The 15,785-nt window shown below is 55.7% G+C and overlaps 1 protein-coding gene across 1 annotated transcript; it reads right to left on the bottom strand.

Moving 5' to 3' along the window:
• Nucleotides 1–737: 737 nt before the first annotated feature.
• GHRHR (growth hormone releasing hormone receptor) lies at nt 738–15,317 on the bottom strand. The gene is made up of 13 exons (XM_060195766.1): nt 15,261–15,317; nt 13,186–13,387; nt 12,969–13,076; nt 10,498–10,595; nt 8,397–8,494; nt 7,121–7,253; nt 5,509–5,662; nt 5,224–5,284; nt 4,615–4,684; nt 3,436–3,527; nt 2,780–2,909; nt 1,629–1,670; nt 738–1,397 (listed from the first exon to the last, which is right to left on the bottom strand). The coding sequence occupies exons 1-13, from the start codon at nt 15,315–15,317 to the stop codon at nt 1,272–1,274; spliced, it is 1,371 nt and encodes a 456-aa protein (XP_060051749.1). The 3' UTR covers nt 738–1,271.
• Between the last annotated feature and the right edge of the window lie 468 nt (nt 15,318–15,785).

Below are 15,785 nucleotides of genomic sequence, written 5' to 3'. Positions count from 1 at the left end.
TGAGGGGTCCCTTGCTCGCCCCCAGCACTGCCCCCTGTACCTGGTCACCTGCAGTATCCACTAGAGCATCTTTCTCCACATCCGCACCCACATTAATTTTTGTCAACTGCTTTCTCTTAACTGTTCCAGTGAGTGTGAAGTGATGCCTCCTCATGGTTCCGGCTTCCCTGTTCCCAGTGGCTGGTGACATTCTTCTTCTCAGTATATGGGCCACTTTTATACTCTCAGTGTGACTTTGTAAAAGTCACTTTGAAAGCCAAGATGAAATTGATAAATATCAGGTGATCTCAAGATGTTTAACACGTGTGGAGACAAATATATTCAGAAACACACACAAGTGTAGCTGGTGGTTATCTTTGGGGAATGGGATTCTGGTAGATTTCTGTTTTTTCCTACCTCTCCCGTATTGTGCAAATATTTTTATGATATGAGGTGGAAGGAGTGAGTGGTGAGACTCCCAGAAGGAGACCCAAAACACAGGAGGCAGATAAACATGGGCACTTATGGAAATTCAAAGCACAGATGCCCCAAATGCTACTTATTTCACAAGCGTGCTCAGAGACACAAATATTCCCATTAAACACGTCAGCGTGTTTGTGTGCAGAAGGGAAAGGGATGCAGGGGAGGAGACAAAGGAGGAGGAGCGTCTAAAATAAACAAGCCAAGCCAAGCACGGTCACAGGAGGGTGATGGGGCAGAATCTGAGGGGTGGGAAGAGCGCCCTGACCCTGGGGCCGACTGAGAGCTGCGGGCCTCCCCTTGAACAGGTGTGGGCAGTATTCCACTCACAGGTGGCAGACAGGTGTGTCTCCTGATTTGCAAGAACTTATTTTTATTTGGTCACCACCTGGGTTTCAACACTCTGAGCCAAGCTTTTGTTTGTTTTTTCCCCCAGAAAGAGACAGAAAGACAGAGGGAGAGAAGGCAAGATACGCAGCACAGAAGAGCTTCCTCCGGTGTGGTGGGGTCCCATCCAAATCCAGGTCCTGTGCACGACAAAGCAGGTGCACAGGTGAGCTGTGCTGCCCGTCCTGTGTGGGGCTCACAGGCTCCTCTAGCCCTAGGTGACGACCCAGACATGAGAAAGAGCAGGAGAGAAAGAGACAGGAGTCAGAGGAGCTCAGGAACCTGGAGCAAAGAGCCGGGTGCCCAGCAGGCAGAAAGGGCTGCTGGTCCAGAGCTGAGTCGTAGCTGGGGGCGGGGGTGTGGATCCTTCTTGCTCCAGGCACTGGTGGGCCCACGGCAGCTCAGATTGGGGTGTGGATCCCGGTCTAGCACACAGACGTCAGCACTCTGGCCCCTGAGCGAGCAGGCATGGTCCACTTGGCGTGGGTCCTCGGGGCTGGCAGCAGTTCAGGGTCCTGGCCATGCCACCTCCGGGAGATCTCAATCCTCACCTTCAGGGACAGGTGGAGGTGTTAGCAAGAGCCCACGGGCCCAGGCGCAGTCATACCTGGTTAACTTAAGCGCACATAGTGTGAAGCGCTTGCTTGCTCTGTCTTTATCCAATAATAAATAAATACAAATATTTTTAAACAAAAAGATACTGAAAGGATGGGAAGGAGAGTGGGGGCTTAGAACCGGCGAAGGGGCATGTCTGTGAGTCAGCAGAGCCTGAAGCCACATACCTCTTGGTTGAGGAAGCAGTACAGGACGGCCACTATGAAGCCCTGCAGAGCCAGCGGAGAGGACTGCATCAGAACAGCGAGAGTCCACAGCTTGCTTGCATTCCCCCTCCCTCCCTCCCTCCCTTCCTTCCTTCCTTCCTTCCTTCCTTCCTTCATTCCTTCCTCTTTCTTTCTTTCTTTCTTTCTTTCTTTCTTTCTTTCTTTCTCTTTCTTTCACCAGAGTGCTGCACAGCTCTGGCTTATATTGGTTGAACCTAGGACTTTGAAGCCTCAGGCATGAGAGTCTCTTTGCATAACCATTACGCGCTCTACCCCTGCCCTGAAGGCCACGTCCTTTCTGTCTTCTCCCACACCTGACACCGACTCAGGTGGGTGTTTCGGCACGTGGCAGGTGTGTTGTTCCAGGCCATCTTCAGACTACACCTGCCAAGGCTGCACTGCTGTCCACACTTGTGTGGCTTCATTCCTGTTACTCAGGTTTGCGTGAGCCCGGCACAGTAAATGTTAGTGGGTAGGTGGGTGGTTAGATGAATGGTTGGATGGCTAGACTGACGGGTGGATGGACAAACGGTCATTGGATGCATGTATAGATGGACGGAGGAACGATCAGGTGTCTGCATGTGTGTGTGACTGAATGGATGACAGTACACATGGGTGATGTTTTAGGTGGATGGATGACAGATGATTGGCTTGGTGCACAGATGGGGAAATGGTTCACTGAACTTGTCTGCAACCCTTCCTCCAACTGCTATGGAAACCAACCAAGCCTGTGGACACAACACTCTCTTCCTGCTCAGGGACTTGAGAAGAGAAGCCAGGGCTGGGGAGACAGTGTGACGGTTCTGCAAAGACACTTTCATGCCTGAGGCCCCAAAGGCCCCAGGTTCAATCCCCAGCAGCACCATTAACCAGAGCTGAGAAAGTCTCTGTGTATCTTTCTCTCTGTGTGTCTCTCATGAAAAAAAAATAAAGTGTTTATTTTATTTCATCAGAGCACTGCTCAGCTCTGGCTTATGGTGGCGGGGGTGGCTTGAACCTGGGACTTTGGAGCCTCAGACACGAGAGTCTGTTCACATAACCATTATGCTATCTACCCTTCACCCTAAATTAAAATATTTAAAAGAAAGAAAAGAGAGTCCATGGGGACTCACCTGGAAGGAGCCCAGTCCCAGCTCCAAGGGGAGGCGGACACCCAGCCCAGTGTTGTCAGGTAGAAAGTTGAAGATGATATAGTGAGCTCCAAAGAGTGGGATGAGGAGGAGTGTTGACTTGGACAGACGCCTGCAGGAGAGGCAGTTTCTAGGCTCCCATGTGTCCCCTGCCCACACTTCCCACAGTTCCCCACATCCACTCTGGGCACCAGACACCGTGGAGAAGCCCATCCTGTGAGCATGTGCTGGGGCTCTAGCTTCTAGACCACGTACCCTGCCAACCCAGGCGCTCATCTCCATGTGACCCAGTCCAGGTCTAGGCATCTTCCAAGACCACCTTCTCCAGAGCTTCTCGTGGACCCCCTCCTCCACTCCCCTCCTAGAACCATCTCCCTCCACAGGCCCCCAGGGAAATGACCGCAGTGTCCATCAGCCTGCTGGCCTTAGTCACTGGCCATGTGGGTCCTCCGTCCACCAAATGTTATCAGTTCCCGGAGGGCAAAAGATCCACCCTCTCTTTGGGATCACTGGAAGGAGCATGGGCTCAGGATCCTGAATGCCTGATCATGAATAAAATGGAATCACAGGTCCCCTCTCCCCACTGCAATGACCGTGACCGCCAGCCCCCAGCACACAAATGTCCTCGCGCACGTTACCAGTACTGAGACCGGGTGTGGGGGCTGCCCTGGGCTGGCTCCAGCTTCCTCAGCAAGATGTGAACGATATTGAGAAAAAGCCCAAAGTTCACCTGGAAACAGAGGTGCAGGGAGGTGGGAGGCACGGGTCAGGGGGTGGCCACCTGTAGTGGGTGGGATCTGACCACCTTGGCGTCCAGAAGGCCCCCAGCCCTTGAGTCACTGGGATGTGCAAGTGGGTGGGTACACAGACTCTTGCTGTAGCATCTGTGCCAGGGAGCCAGGGAGACACTGCATGAAGCTCAGGGCTTTGGGGAACCCTCCCTTTCTAGCCCTGGGGTCAAATCTGGGGCTCACCACCCTGCTTCCAGCATCTCTTGGGAGATCTATGACACAGAGCCATCAGATCTTACTGGGATCAGTTGATCTATGACACAGAGCCATCAGATCTTACTGGGGTCAGTTGATCTATGACACAGAGCCATCAGATCTTACTGGGGTCAGTTAATCTATGACACAGAGCCATCAGATCTTACTGGGGTCAATTGATCTATGACACAGAGCCATCAGATCTTACTGGGATCAGTTGACCTATGACACAGAGCCATCAGATCTTACTGGGATCAGTTGACCTATGACACAGAGCCATCAGATCTTACTGGGATGAGTTAATCTATGACACAGAGCCATCAGATCTTACTGGGGTCAGTTGCTGGCTTGGAGAACACATACACACATTCACACACGTACTCTCTCACACATACATTCACCCACATACTCTCTCACACACACACACAGTCATTATCTCTCTCTCTCTCACACACACACACATGCACACACAGTCACACACACAGTCACACACACTCTCACAATACACTCACACACACGTACACACACACACTCAGGAGGCCAGCACTCCCGTCTGGCCAACCTCCTCTGTGCAGGCATGAGATGGCTTCGGGGCCCTTCTGCTCCACCCACCCCACCTCCCACTGCAGTTGTGAGGAGGAATATCCAGGGCCCCAGATGGAGCCCGAGCGCTAACCCTCCTTCCCTCCCTTATACCAAGGGGATGTGAGCTACAGAGAAAGGACCCCGGTGCCCTGCCTTCCAGCTGTGCTTTGTGCTGCATGCAGTGCAGTCCCTCAGGGACCAGTTAACAAGAGAGAGAGAGAGAGGGAATTGGTGCCAAGGACTGACCCCAACGGATAGGACGATGGGCCCTTTGATGATCCACCAGTAGGGGGAGCTGTCGTCCAGGTCCCAGCAACTAGGCGACAAGGGGCAGAGGCTGGCAGCCTTGCCAAGTGTGCCGTGGGCACAAGGCCGTCAACCGGGTGGCCTTGGGCTTTCCTTGCTGCTTCGTGCTCCCTCCCCACCTGCAAGCACCTCTCTCCTCTCAGCCTCTTCTCACCTTCCATCTGTCCAGATCTCTCTCAGTCTGTGAGGCCTCCGCTCTCCGGAGACACCCCCCACCCTCAGTCCGTGCCAGGCCCAGCCTTTCTTTCTGCCTAAATGAACTTTTCAAAAGGAAAAAAAATCAGGGTACTAGCTGTCCTTGCCAGTCTCACACTTCTGTTCCAAGAGGCCCCACTGACAACCCCCTCCTTCTCCCCAAGCCCCCCTCCCGCCCTAACTTACATCTTTTCTGTGTGTCTTTCCCACAGCCTCCAATCCCCACCCATGCAGGCAGGAAGGCCATGGAGGCAGGACTGCCTCCCCCCTAGTTTGGAGGATGGTCACGTTCCATGGACTGTTCATCCCACACACAGGAGACACTATGGGACGTGACCAGTGGGAAAGACTCACGCGGTATCCTCGAAGGCCAGCTTGCAGCCCACCCACGAGCCAGTGAAGAGCAGGGGGAGACCTACAGGGTGCAGGGAAGGTGAGAGAGAGCTCAGCGTCCTCCTGTCAGGAACCACCTTCTCCAGCACGGCCAGCACCCCACTCATCAGCACTGGCTGGAGGAGGAGGGTGTCCCTTCCTCTGTCTGGCCTCAGGTCTCCACCAGTGAGCAGAAGGGACACGGGTGGGCTCCCTGGGCATGCCCAGTCCTCCCCTCCCCTCAATGTGCAGACCCGCCTGACTCACCCCAGCCTGCGAGCACCAGCCACCAGAAGGTTCTCCACGTGCTGGGAGACGTGGAGGCCAGGAGGCAGGTCAGGTACATGGCTTCCACCAGCAACCAGCTGAAGTTGGTCATGGTGGCAAAATGGGAGGTGGCCACAGAGACCTTGCAGAGGACCTAGGGGCCAGGGTGCTTCAGCCACGGGACCCTCAGTCAGCCCCCCAACCCTGCCCCACGCAAGTCCCCTCCACCTTGAACTGCCCTAGAGAGGAGTGGCAATAGGCTTAGTGTGGCTTGGGGACACAGATGGCCCGAGCTGAAATTCACCATGCAGGGGATAGAGGAGCCCCACTCCCGAGCTCTCTCTGTGTCAGAGGGAAAACTCCACGGGGACTAGAGGAGCCCCACTCCCGAGCTCTCTCTGTGTCAGAGGGAAAACTCCACGGGGACTAGAGGAGCCCCACTCCCGAGCTCTCTCTGTGTCAGAGGGAAAACTCCACGGGGACTAGAGGAGCCCCACTCCCGAGCTCTCTCTGTGTCAGAGGGAAAACTCCACGGGGACTAGAGGAGCCCCACTCCCGAGCTCTCTCTGTGTCAGAGGGAAAACTCCACGGGGACTAGAGGAGCCCCACTCCCGAGCTCTCTCTGTGTCAGAGGGAAAACTCCACGGGGACTAGAGGAGCCCCACTCCCGAGCTCTCTCTGTGTCAGAGGGAAAACTCCACGGGGACTAGAGGAGCCCCACTCCCGAGCTCTCTCTGTGTCAGAGGGAAAACTCCACGGGGACTAGAGGAGCCCCACTCCCGAGCTCTCTCTGTGTCAGAGGGAAAACTCCACGGGGACTAGAGGAGCCCACTCCCGAGCTCTCTCCAGGGGGTGCAGTGCTGCTGTCTTCACTGTCACCCATCATTTCTAGTCTCCAAGCAGTCATAAAACTGGTGTGGAACCCATTTATGCACACAGGGCCCAGGGCTACACACATAGGAGCAGCACCCCTCCCTCCCTCCCTCCCTCCCTCCTTCCCTCCCTTCCTTCCTTTCTTCCTTCCTTCCTTTCTTCCTTCCTGCACTGGGGCAAGGCTCATTCCTCTGGTCCTCAGGGGTGAGGAGCTCTGTCTCTCTCTGTCTCTGAGCTCAGGTGGCCCAGATTCAGTGCAGCTCCACCACTCAGCACTAAGGCAAGTGATGCTGCCCATTGTCCCAATCCATAAAAGTAGGGCAGCAGAAGAATATAGGCTGGAAATCACACACGCTCACACATGCACATGCACACATGTACGCACACATGCACACGCACACATGCACATGTTCACACGGACACATGCACACACATGCACATGCACACACATGCACAGGCACACATGCACACGCACACGCACACACACGCACATATACACAGATGCCCACATAAGTCTCCCCCAACCCAGGCCTACCCAGCTCCTCCTGTCTGGAGAATCTGTTCACACTGGCAAGGTCCCTTACCCAGCTCCCTCTGGGCACTGCCTCCTGCTCCAAAGCCCTCTCCTCCCTGCAGCCCTCCCTCCTTCTCCCCCGCTCTCGGCCCTCCACCTGGCAGTGCCCAGGGCTCTGCGGCAGTCCAGCCCATCTCCCCTGCCCTCCCCACCCGAGGCCCTTACAGTGGAGAAGCTGCAGTGGTCCAAGCTCTCTCCCTGGAAGAGGATGGCGTCCTTCAGGAACACGGCTCCAGCCTTGAGGATAAAGGTGCCAAACAGCTGGGTGTGGATGTAGTTCCGGGGGCAGTGGAGCCTCCTGCAGGGGCGGGGTGGAGGGGGGTCTGAAGGCGTGGGGGACAGGGGAGGGCAGAGGGGCTTCTGGCGCACCAGTTCGGGCCTGGCAGGGGGAGGCGAGCAGAGCTGTGGGCACACTGTGCTGACCTGGGCGAAGAGAAGAAAGTCAGGCTCTTAAAGCAGGTGGGATCTGGACTGTGAACTTTGCCAGGTGACAGTGTATTGAGTGGCCAGGCCACGACACTCCCAGTTGAGCCTACACATTACCATGCACGAGGATCCGGGTTCAAGACCCCAGTCCCCACTTGCAGGAGAGACAGCTTCACAGGTGGAGAAGCAGAGCTCCAAGTATCTCTCTTTCTCTCCATCTCTCCTTCCTTCTCAAATTCTGTCTGTGTCAATAGCATCCTGGTGGCATCAATTTTTTTTTATTAAAAGAAAAAAAAATACATTGAGTCTCCACAAGCATAGAGAGAGTTTCAAGAATGGTGGAGCAGTGCGTCCACTATCTCTCCTTTCTCTGCCTCTTTCTTCCTTGCTACTTCTCACCCTTTATCAAAGAAAACAGGAAAAGGAATGGCCACCAGAAGCAGTGGAGTCACACAGGCACAAGATCCCGGTGATAACCCTGCCGGCAAATATTAATAAAAATAATGGCTGGTTGGTGATGCACCTGGGTAAGCACGCATGTTCCCACGTATAAGGACCCGGGTTCAAGCCCTGCTCCCCTCCTGCAGAGGGGAAGCTTTGTGAGTGGTGAATCAGGTCTGCAGGTGTCTCTGTCTCTCTAAATTCCTCTCCCCTCACAATTTCTCTCTATCCTATCAAATCAAATAGAAAGGAAAAAGCAGCTGCTGAGAGTGGTGGGCGGATCGAACCAGCACCAAACCCCAGCAATAACCCTGGTGGCAAGACAACAATAATAATAACAGGTTGAGATGAAAGGAGGCAGGTGGTCCACAAGGGGAGCCCCCCACAGGCAAAGGCAGAGCAGTGGCGGTGTGAGGAGGGGCTCTACACTGTGGGAAGGGGAGACAGGTATGGGGTTTTGGGCTGCCGCCTAGGCCTGGAGCCCTCGGCGTATACAGGTGTGGGGACAGCTGGCTCTCTAAACAAGAAGCCACAGAGCTTCTCGGGCAGGTGACAGGGCTCAGGGCCGGCAAACCTGAATGCCAGCAGGATGGCAATGGCCAGCAAGAGAGCCACGGTAGAGATGCTGTGGCCCAGGGTGTAGACGGCCTTCACCGTGGAGAAGTACGATTTCTGGGGAAGAGACAGGGAGAGCCTCAGCAACAGGGCCTCTGGGGAGCAGGGGTGCAACAGCCAGACAGACGAGGGCTCTCTGTGCTGCCCTTAGACTCCCCACCCGGGATCTGAGCCATCCCTGGGGACCAGGCAAGCTCTGTTAAGGGCCACTGCTGTCTACAATCTGGCTTCTGTGGGTCCCACCAAGGGTTGGGGTGGTGTGTGTAGCTGCCTCAGAACTAGGAGGCCCTGGGGGTGACAAGCACACCATTTGTTGACGTCCACTTTGCTCGGCTGCTAAAGGAATGACGTCTCCAGGCCGAGGGGGCAGCGAGGGACAGTTCTGTTCGTGCCCAAGTGCTTGGAGTGATCAAAATTCAGTCGGGAGTGGAGGGGGTAGATAGCATAGTGATTATGCAAAGAGACTCTCATGCCTGAAGCCCCCAAAGTCCCAGGTTCAATCCCCCACACCGCCATAAGTTGAGAGCTAAACAGTGCTCTGGTACCCCCCCAACAAAAAACCAAAACAAACAAACAAACAAAACATTTTTTTCCTGAGAGTTATCACTGGGCCTCAGTGCCAGAAATATGAATCCATTGCTCCTAGGGGCCATTTCTTCCATTCTATTAGATAGGACAGAGAGAAATTGAGAGCAAAGGGGAGACAGAGGAGAGAGAAAGAGAAATACCTTCAAGCCTGCTCTACCACTTGTGAAGTGGCCTCCCTGCAGGTGGGGGAGCCAGGAAATCTTCTTTAATTAAAATCCAGCTGGAGTTGGGGATTGGGGTTGGGAGTGGGTGGCTGGCTTAGCAGCAGAGCACAGGACTTGTAGATGTGAGGCCCCAGGTTGAGTCCTTGGCACTGCATATGACACAGCTGAGAGGGTGCTGGCTGGACTCCCCACCTCTCCCCCCCTCAGACAGAGGCAGAGAAAGAGGTCACAGTACCAAGGCTTCCTCCAATTCACTGAGGGCCAGGATCCAACCCAAGTCATACACAGCCGAGCAGTATGCTGTCCCAGTGGGTTTCTTCACTGACCCCACTCCTGAACTCCAATGCTACGTTAAACCAGTGTTAAATCTATGGGATACATCAATAAATAGGAAGGGAGTCCCTAAACGAATACAAGTCCAGCCTGACCTCAGAGCGGGAGACAGAGGGCATAGGGAGAGTGGGAGCAGAGACGCCCCACTCCCGAGGGTGGGAATGAACAGTGACTCCTTCTCTCTGGCCTGGTCTTATCATCTGAGAAACAGACAGGCCGGGGGGGTGGGGGTGGTGGTGGTAGTGATCCTGGTTGAGTGCACGTAGTACTAACCTCTAGGACTCCTACAAAGACCCTGGTTTAAGACCCTGCTCCCCACCTGCAGGAAGGATGCTTCACAAGTGGCAAAGCAGTCTCTCTTTCTCTCTCCCTCTCTATCTCTCCCTCTTCTCTCAATTTCTTTCTGTCATATCTAATAAAATGGAAAAAAATGGCCATAAATGTGGTGGCTTTGTAGTGCTGACACCGAGCCCCAGCGAGAGCCCTGGAGAAAAAAATAATAAACACGGGCAGGCTTGTGTGTTGCTCTGCTCAGGGAACGTGCAATTGCACAATCGTGACTGCAGTTTGGAAGTGAGGGGTGGTGTCCTGAAGATCAGGACTCACTGTCAAGTGTCCTGGGTTAGAGTTCTCCTCCCTTGCCCACAGGACAGCTGTGAACATGGCCCCACAGCCCCAGGGCCAGAGACAAAGACCCATCTTGCTTCCCTACATCCACTCTAAGATGCCCACCTGCGGCCTTGGGCACACTTAGGAGAAAGAGGCCGGTGAGCTCCCATGTGTGGCCCAGGACCCCTGAGTCAGTTATCAGAAGACCCCTCCCTTCTGGACACATCACTAACGTCCGTGGGAACCTGGAGCCAACAGACTCATCTGGCAGCTGCACACAACAGGGCAGTTCTCGTCGCTGTGTGGCCAGCTCCGTCCAGACACCCGTCGCGAAAGCCTTCTTCCGAGGAAGCGGCAGCCTCTCACCTCCTCGGCCAGCAGCTCCAGGGGCACGGGGCAGGCCACAGCGTAGGGAGGGAAGGGCTCTGACCAGCCCGTGATGGTGCAGTCCCGCTTCACCACCCCTGCAAGGAAAGCAGCGGTCTGGCTACCCGTGTCCCGTGAGGGGCTGAGAAACCACGAGCCGCCACCGAGAGCCCAGGCAGGGTCAGTGCAGAGGGAGCTGCGGCCTTTCCTCCATGTGCCCGGGCCCCAGGTTCAGCCCTCCGGAGACACACTTTGGGGGCCTGCTTCTCTGACCTGGGAGCCGCCCTCCTTAAGCTGAGAGTGTTGCTTCCTGGAGAAACAGAGTCCTGGGCTGGGCCCCCAGTGATCAAAGGACCCAGGGCAGGGTGTCCCCTCTCTGCCCTAGAAGGGGGCCAGTCTGTCCTCAGACACCTCAGGCAGGGAGCTGAGGTCCAGCAGTGGGGTGCCCTCCCTTTCAAGCTCCCCACCAAGCTACTGATTGAGTCCGGCCTCCTCCACCATGCAGCCCACCTTCAGGTCACATCAGAAGAGACTCACTGGCTGCCCGCCCTGCACCCCTAGCTCTGTGCTCCCCACATGGGTGCTCACTCCCTACCTGGCTGGGGCTCTTATGTCCCTCTGGTCACAGGTCTAAAAGCCCAGGGTCAGAGGAGTGGGTGCACTTCCCACAGTCCAGTGCGGAGACGAGCACTCCGAGAGCTTTTCAGTTTGACGCGGTCAGTCGTGAAGTCTGCCTGACCTCTAAGCCAGGGGTGTGTCCTCCTGCTGTGGCCACCGGCTGAGATTCCCACCAATACACACACACACACATGCACACACACGTACACACACTCACACACACACATACACACACACTTACACACACACACACACTCACACACACTCACACTAACACAGAGACACTCACAAACACACACACACACACAAACATACACACGCACTCACACACGTAGACACGCACTCACACACACATACACACTCACACACACTTACACACTCACACACACGCACACTCACACACACTCAAAAAGCACACACATACACACATACTCACACACACTCTCACGCACAGTCACACACTAACACACTCACACGCAAACACATACACACATACACACACATATTCACACACATACTCACACATACACACTCACACACACACGCACACACATACAGACACACTCACACACTAACACACACATTCACACACACATTCACACAATTGCACACACTCACACACACTCACACATGCACACACACTCACACACACACTCACACAAGCACTCACACACAGACATTCACACTCACACACGCACACTCACACACATTCACACACGCACACACACTCACACACGCTCACTCACACACACACGCACACACACACGCACAGTCACACACAGTCACACACATACACTCACACAAACTCACACACATACACACTCACACACACTCACAAACTCACACTCACACATATACACACACTCACATACACACTCACACACTCACACTAATACACTCACAGAAACACATGCACTCACACTCACACACATACACACACTCACACACATACACTCACATACACACACATACACACACGCACACTCACACACTCACACACAGTCACACACATACACTCACACAAACACACACATACACACACGCACACTCACACATACAACACAAACTCACACACACACATATACACACACTCACATACACACACACTCACACAAATACACATACTCACACACATACACTCACATACTCACATACAACACACACTCACACACTCACATGCACACACACATACACACACAACTCACACACACTCACACACACTCACGCACAAACTCACACATTCACACACATACACACACACTCAAACACGCACACACACATGCACTCAAACTTACATACACACACTCACACACACACTCAAACACACACACTCACACACACAAACATGCACTCACCCTCACACACACATACACACAGAAACATACACACACACAGTCACACACACTCACACACATACACACTCACACACACATACACACACTCACACACATACACACACATACACATTCACACACACATACTCACACACACGCACACTCACACACATTAACACACATACAGACACAAACATACATTCACACACACTCACACACATACAGACACACAAACACACACAAATTCACACACACTGACACATTCAAACACACACTCACACACATACAAACACACACGCGCACACACACTCAAAAATTAACACACATACAGATACACAAACACACACACATTCACAGACACACTCACACACATACAGACACAGAAACACACACATTCACACACACTCACACACACTCACACACACTCTCACACTCACACACACACACTCACACACACACTCACACACACACACTCACACACACACACATGCGCACACTCACACAGCCTGCAACACTCACCTGGCGCAGAGCTGAAGTGAGAGAAGAGCGCAGGGCAGGGCAGGGTGGCCCAGTCCCCGAAGCCTGTCTCTGGCCAGCACAGCAGCCCATCCCAGGTCCGGGGGCAGCCTAGAGGAGACAGAAGGCGGAAGGAAGGACGGAGCAGCCGAGGGTCAGGATGAGCTTGGAGAATGGCGGCAAGGTGCCAGGCAGCCCCGCCTCCCTCCCGAGCCCTCACCCAGGCTGCCGTTGGGTGTCCTCTGGGGTCCCGGGAGACACGCGTTCTCCTCCTCTCTCAGCCGGCTGACCACCTCACATTCGGGGTGCGCGATGCCCAGGGCCTGCGGGGACCGACGGGATGGGACGGGAGGAAGGAAGGAGGGAAGGGAGGGAGGGAGGAAGGAAGGAGGGAGGGAGAACGCACAAATGCTTGGGCAGAGCTGCTTGTTTCCATGTCTCAGACGCCAGTTCAGGACTCACTGAGCACCACCAGCTCTGCCAAAGCTCCTGAACTCCACCAGCACAGCAGAGCTCCACGTACAGCCTGCACTGCAGCCTCTCTCTCTCCCCCCTCTCTCTCTCTCTCTCTCTCTCTCTCTCTCTCTCTCTCCCTCTCTCTCTCCCTCTCCCCTCTCTCTCCCTCTCTCCCTCTCTCTCTCTCCTCTCCCCTCTTCCTCTCTCCCTCTCCCTCTGTCCCTCTCTCTCCCCCTCTCTCTCCCCCTCTCTCCCCCTCTCTCCCCCTCTCTCCCCCTCTCTCCCTCTGTCTCTCCCTCTCTCTCTCCCCCTCTCTCCCCCTCTCTCCCTCTCTCTCCCCCTCTCTCCCCCTCTCTCCCTCTGTCTCTCCCTCTCTCTCTCCCTCTCTCTCCCCTTCTCTCTCCCCCTCTCTCCCCCTCTCTCCCCCTCTCTCCCCCTCTCTCCACCTCTCTCCCCCTCTCTCCCTCTGTCTCTCTCTCTCCCCCCCTCTCTCCCTCTCTTTCCCCCTCTCTCTCCCTCTCTCCCTCTCTCTCTGTCCTCTCTCCCCTCTCCCCCTCTCTCTTCCCCCCTCTCTCTTCCCCCTCTCTCTCTTCCCCCTCTCCCTCTCTCTCCCCTCTCTCCCCCTTCTCTCCCTCTCTCTCTCTCTCCCTCTCTTTTTCCCTCTCTCTCTCTCCCTCTCTCTCCCTCCTCTTTCTCCCCGTCTCCCCCTCTCTCCCCCTCTCTCCCTCTCTCTCCCCTTCTCTCCCCCTCTCTCCCCTTCTCTCTCCCCCCTCTCTCCCTCTCTCTCTCCCCTCTTCCTCTCTCCCTCTCCCTCTGTCCCTCTCTCTCCCCCTCTCTCTCCCCCTCTCTCCCTCTCTCTCCCCCTCTCTCCCTCTCTCTCCCCCTCTCTCCCTCTGTCTCTCCCTCTCTCTCCCCTTCTCTCTCCCCCCTCTCTCCCCCTCTCTCCACCTCTCTCCCCCTCTCTCCCTCTGTCTCTCTCTCTCCCCCCCTCTCTCCCTCTCTTTCCCCCTCTCTCTCTCCCTCTCTCCCTCTCTCTCTGTCCTCTCTCCCCTCTCCCCCTCTCTCTTCCCCCTCTCTCTCTTCCCCCTCTCCCTCTCTCTCCCCTCTCTCCCCCTTCTCTCCCTCTCTCTCTCTCTCTCCCTCTTGCTCTCTCTCCCTCTCTTTTTCCCTCTCTCTCTCTCCCTCCTCTTTCTCCCCGTCTCCCCCTCTCTCCCCCTCCCTCCCTCTCTCCTCTCTCTCTCCCCCATCTCCCTCTCTCCCTCTCTCTCTCATCTTGCACTCCTGCTTCTTGGCACAGCTCTTGTCCAGCACTCTGGGTGGCAGAGAGCTTTCTGGTTGAAGTCACATCAGCACAGGAAACGCCCCCCTCCAGCCACACAGAGCAGCCTCCCTTGACTGACTGTTCAGACAGGCTGAGCCCCAGAGGTGTGGGGAAGGGGGGATCTGGGCGCTCAGCAGAGCAGGGGTCATGGTAGCAGGAAAGCAGACTGGCAAGTGCTGGCTCTGCCTCTCCTGGACTCTGAGACGCTGTCTTGAGGCCAAGAGGGGCTGACAGGCCCCCCGAGAGCACACCCAGCCGAGTCCCAGACAGACCCAGGGTCACCAGGTCCTCAGCAGACTTGGAGGGAGGAAAGCCAGGCAAGGGCAGAGGAGGGGAGGAGGGAGGAGGGGAGGAGGGAGGAGGGGAGGGAGCAGCTGCCTCATCTTCTCCATGTTCCTGCCAACCTGCTGCTTGGTGGAGAGGCCTTGCACTGAGGACAGGCCCTGGGAACCCCCACAGAGCTCTGAGCTGTGCGCATGGCCATGAGAGGGGACGGAGAGGCCGGAGCGGCTACTCACAGTTGGTGAGAGGCTCAAGAAGCAGAGGATGCAGGCCCCCCACGCCCCGCTGTCCATGATGGGCTCTGTGTCAGCTCTGCGGTCAACCCCGGTGAGCCTGGGCCCTTGCCTTCCCCACCCTCCCAGCTGTGGCTGCTTTCAGCACATCTGCCCCCATTCTCATGTGACTGTCTGCTCGGGCAGGAGCCAGCCGAGGGGACGGAACCAGCTGAATATTCACCGGGGCTGCGGGACACCGTGCACCGCTCAGCCTGGGCCTGCGAGGGGACTCCATGTCCCCAAGCTGACAGGGAGGCGTATTCCCTGCAAGGAGGGGAGTGACTCTGGGGCAAGGGTCCAGAGAGTGGACAGCCACAGGGCCCTTCCTGTTGCAGTCGGCCAGAATGCTGGCCTACAGAGGGGCACACCCCTCTCCAACACAAGGATTCTGTGTGGAGGAAGGGGACCTGTCTTGGGGAGCCCCCACACAGGGACTGGGGAGCCTGGAGGGGGAGTCAGAGCAGAGGGAGGGGCCCAGTGGGGTGG

This window comes from Erinaceus europaeus, chromosome 8 (genome assembly GCF_950295315.1).
Source record: "Erinaceus europaeus chromosome 8, mEriEur2.1, whole genome shotgun sequence".
NCBI lineage: Eukaryota > Metazoa > Chordata > Mammalia > Eulipotyphla > Erinaceidae > Erinaceus > Erinaceus europaeus.
The sequence above is the reverse complement of the archived record's forward strand: the minus strand, read 5'-3'. Positions and strand labels throughout refer to the sequence as shown.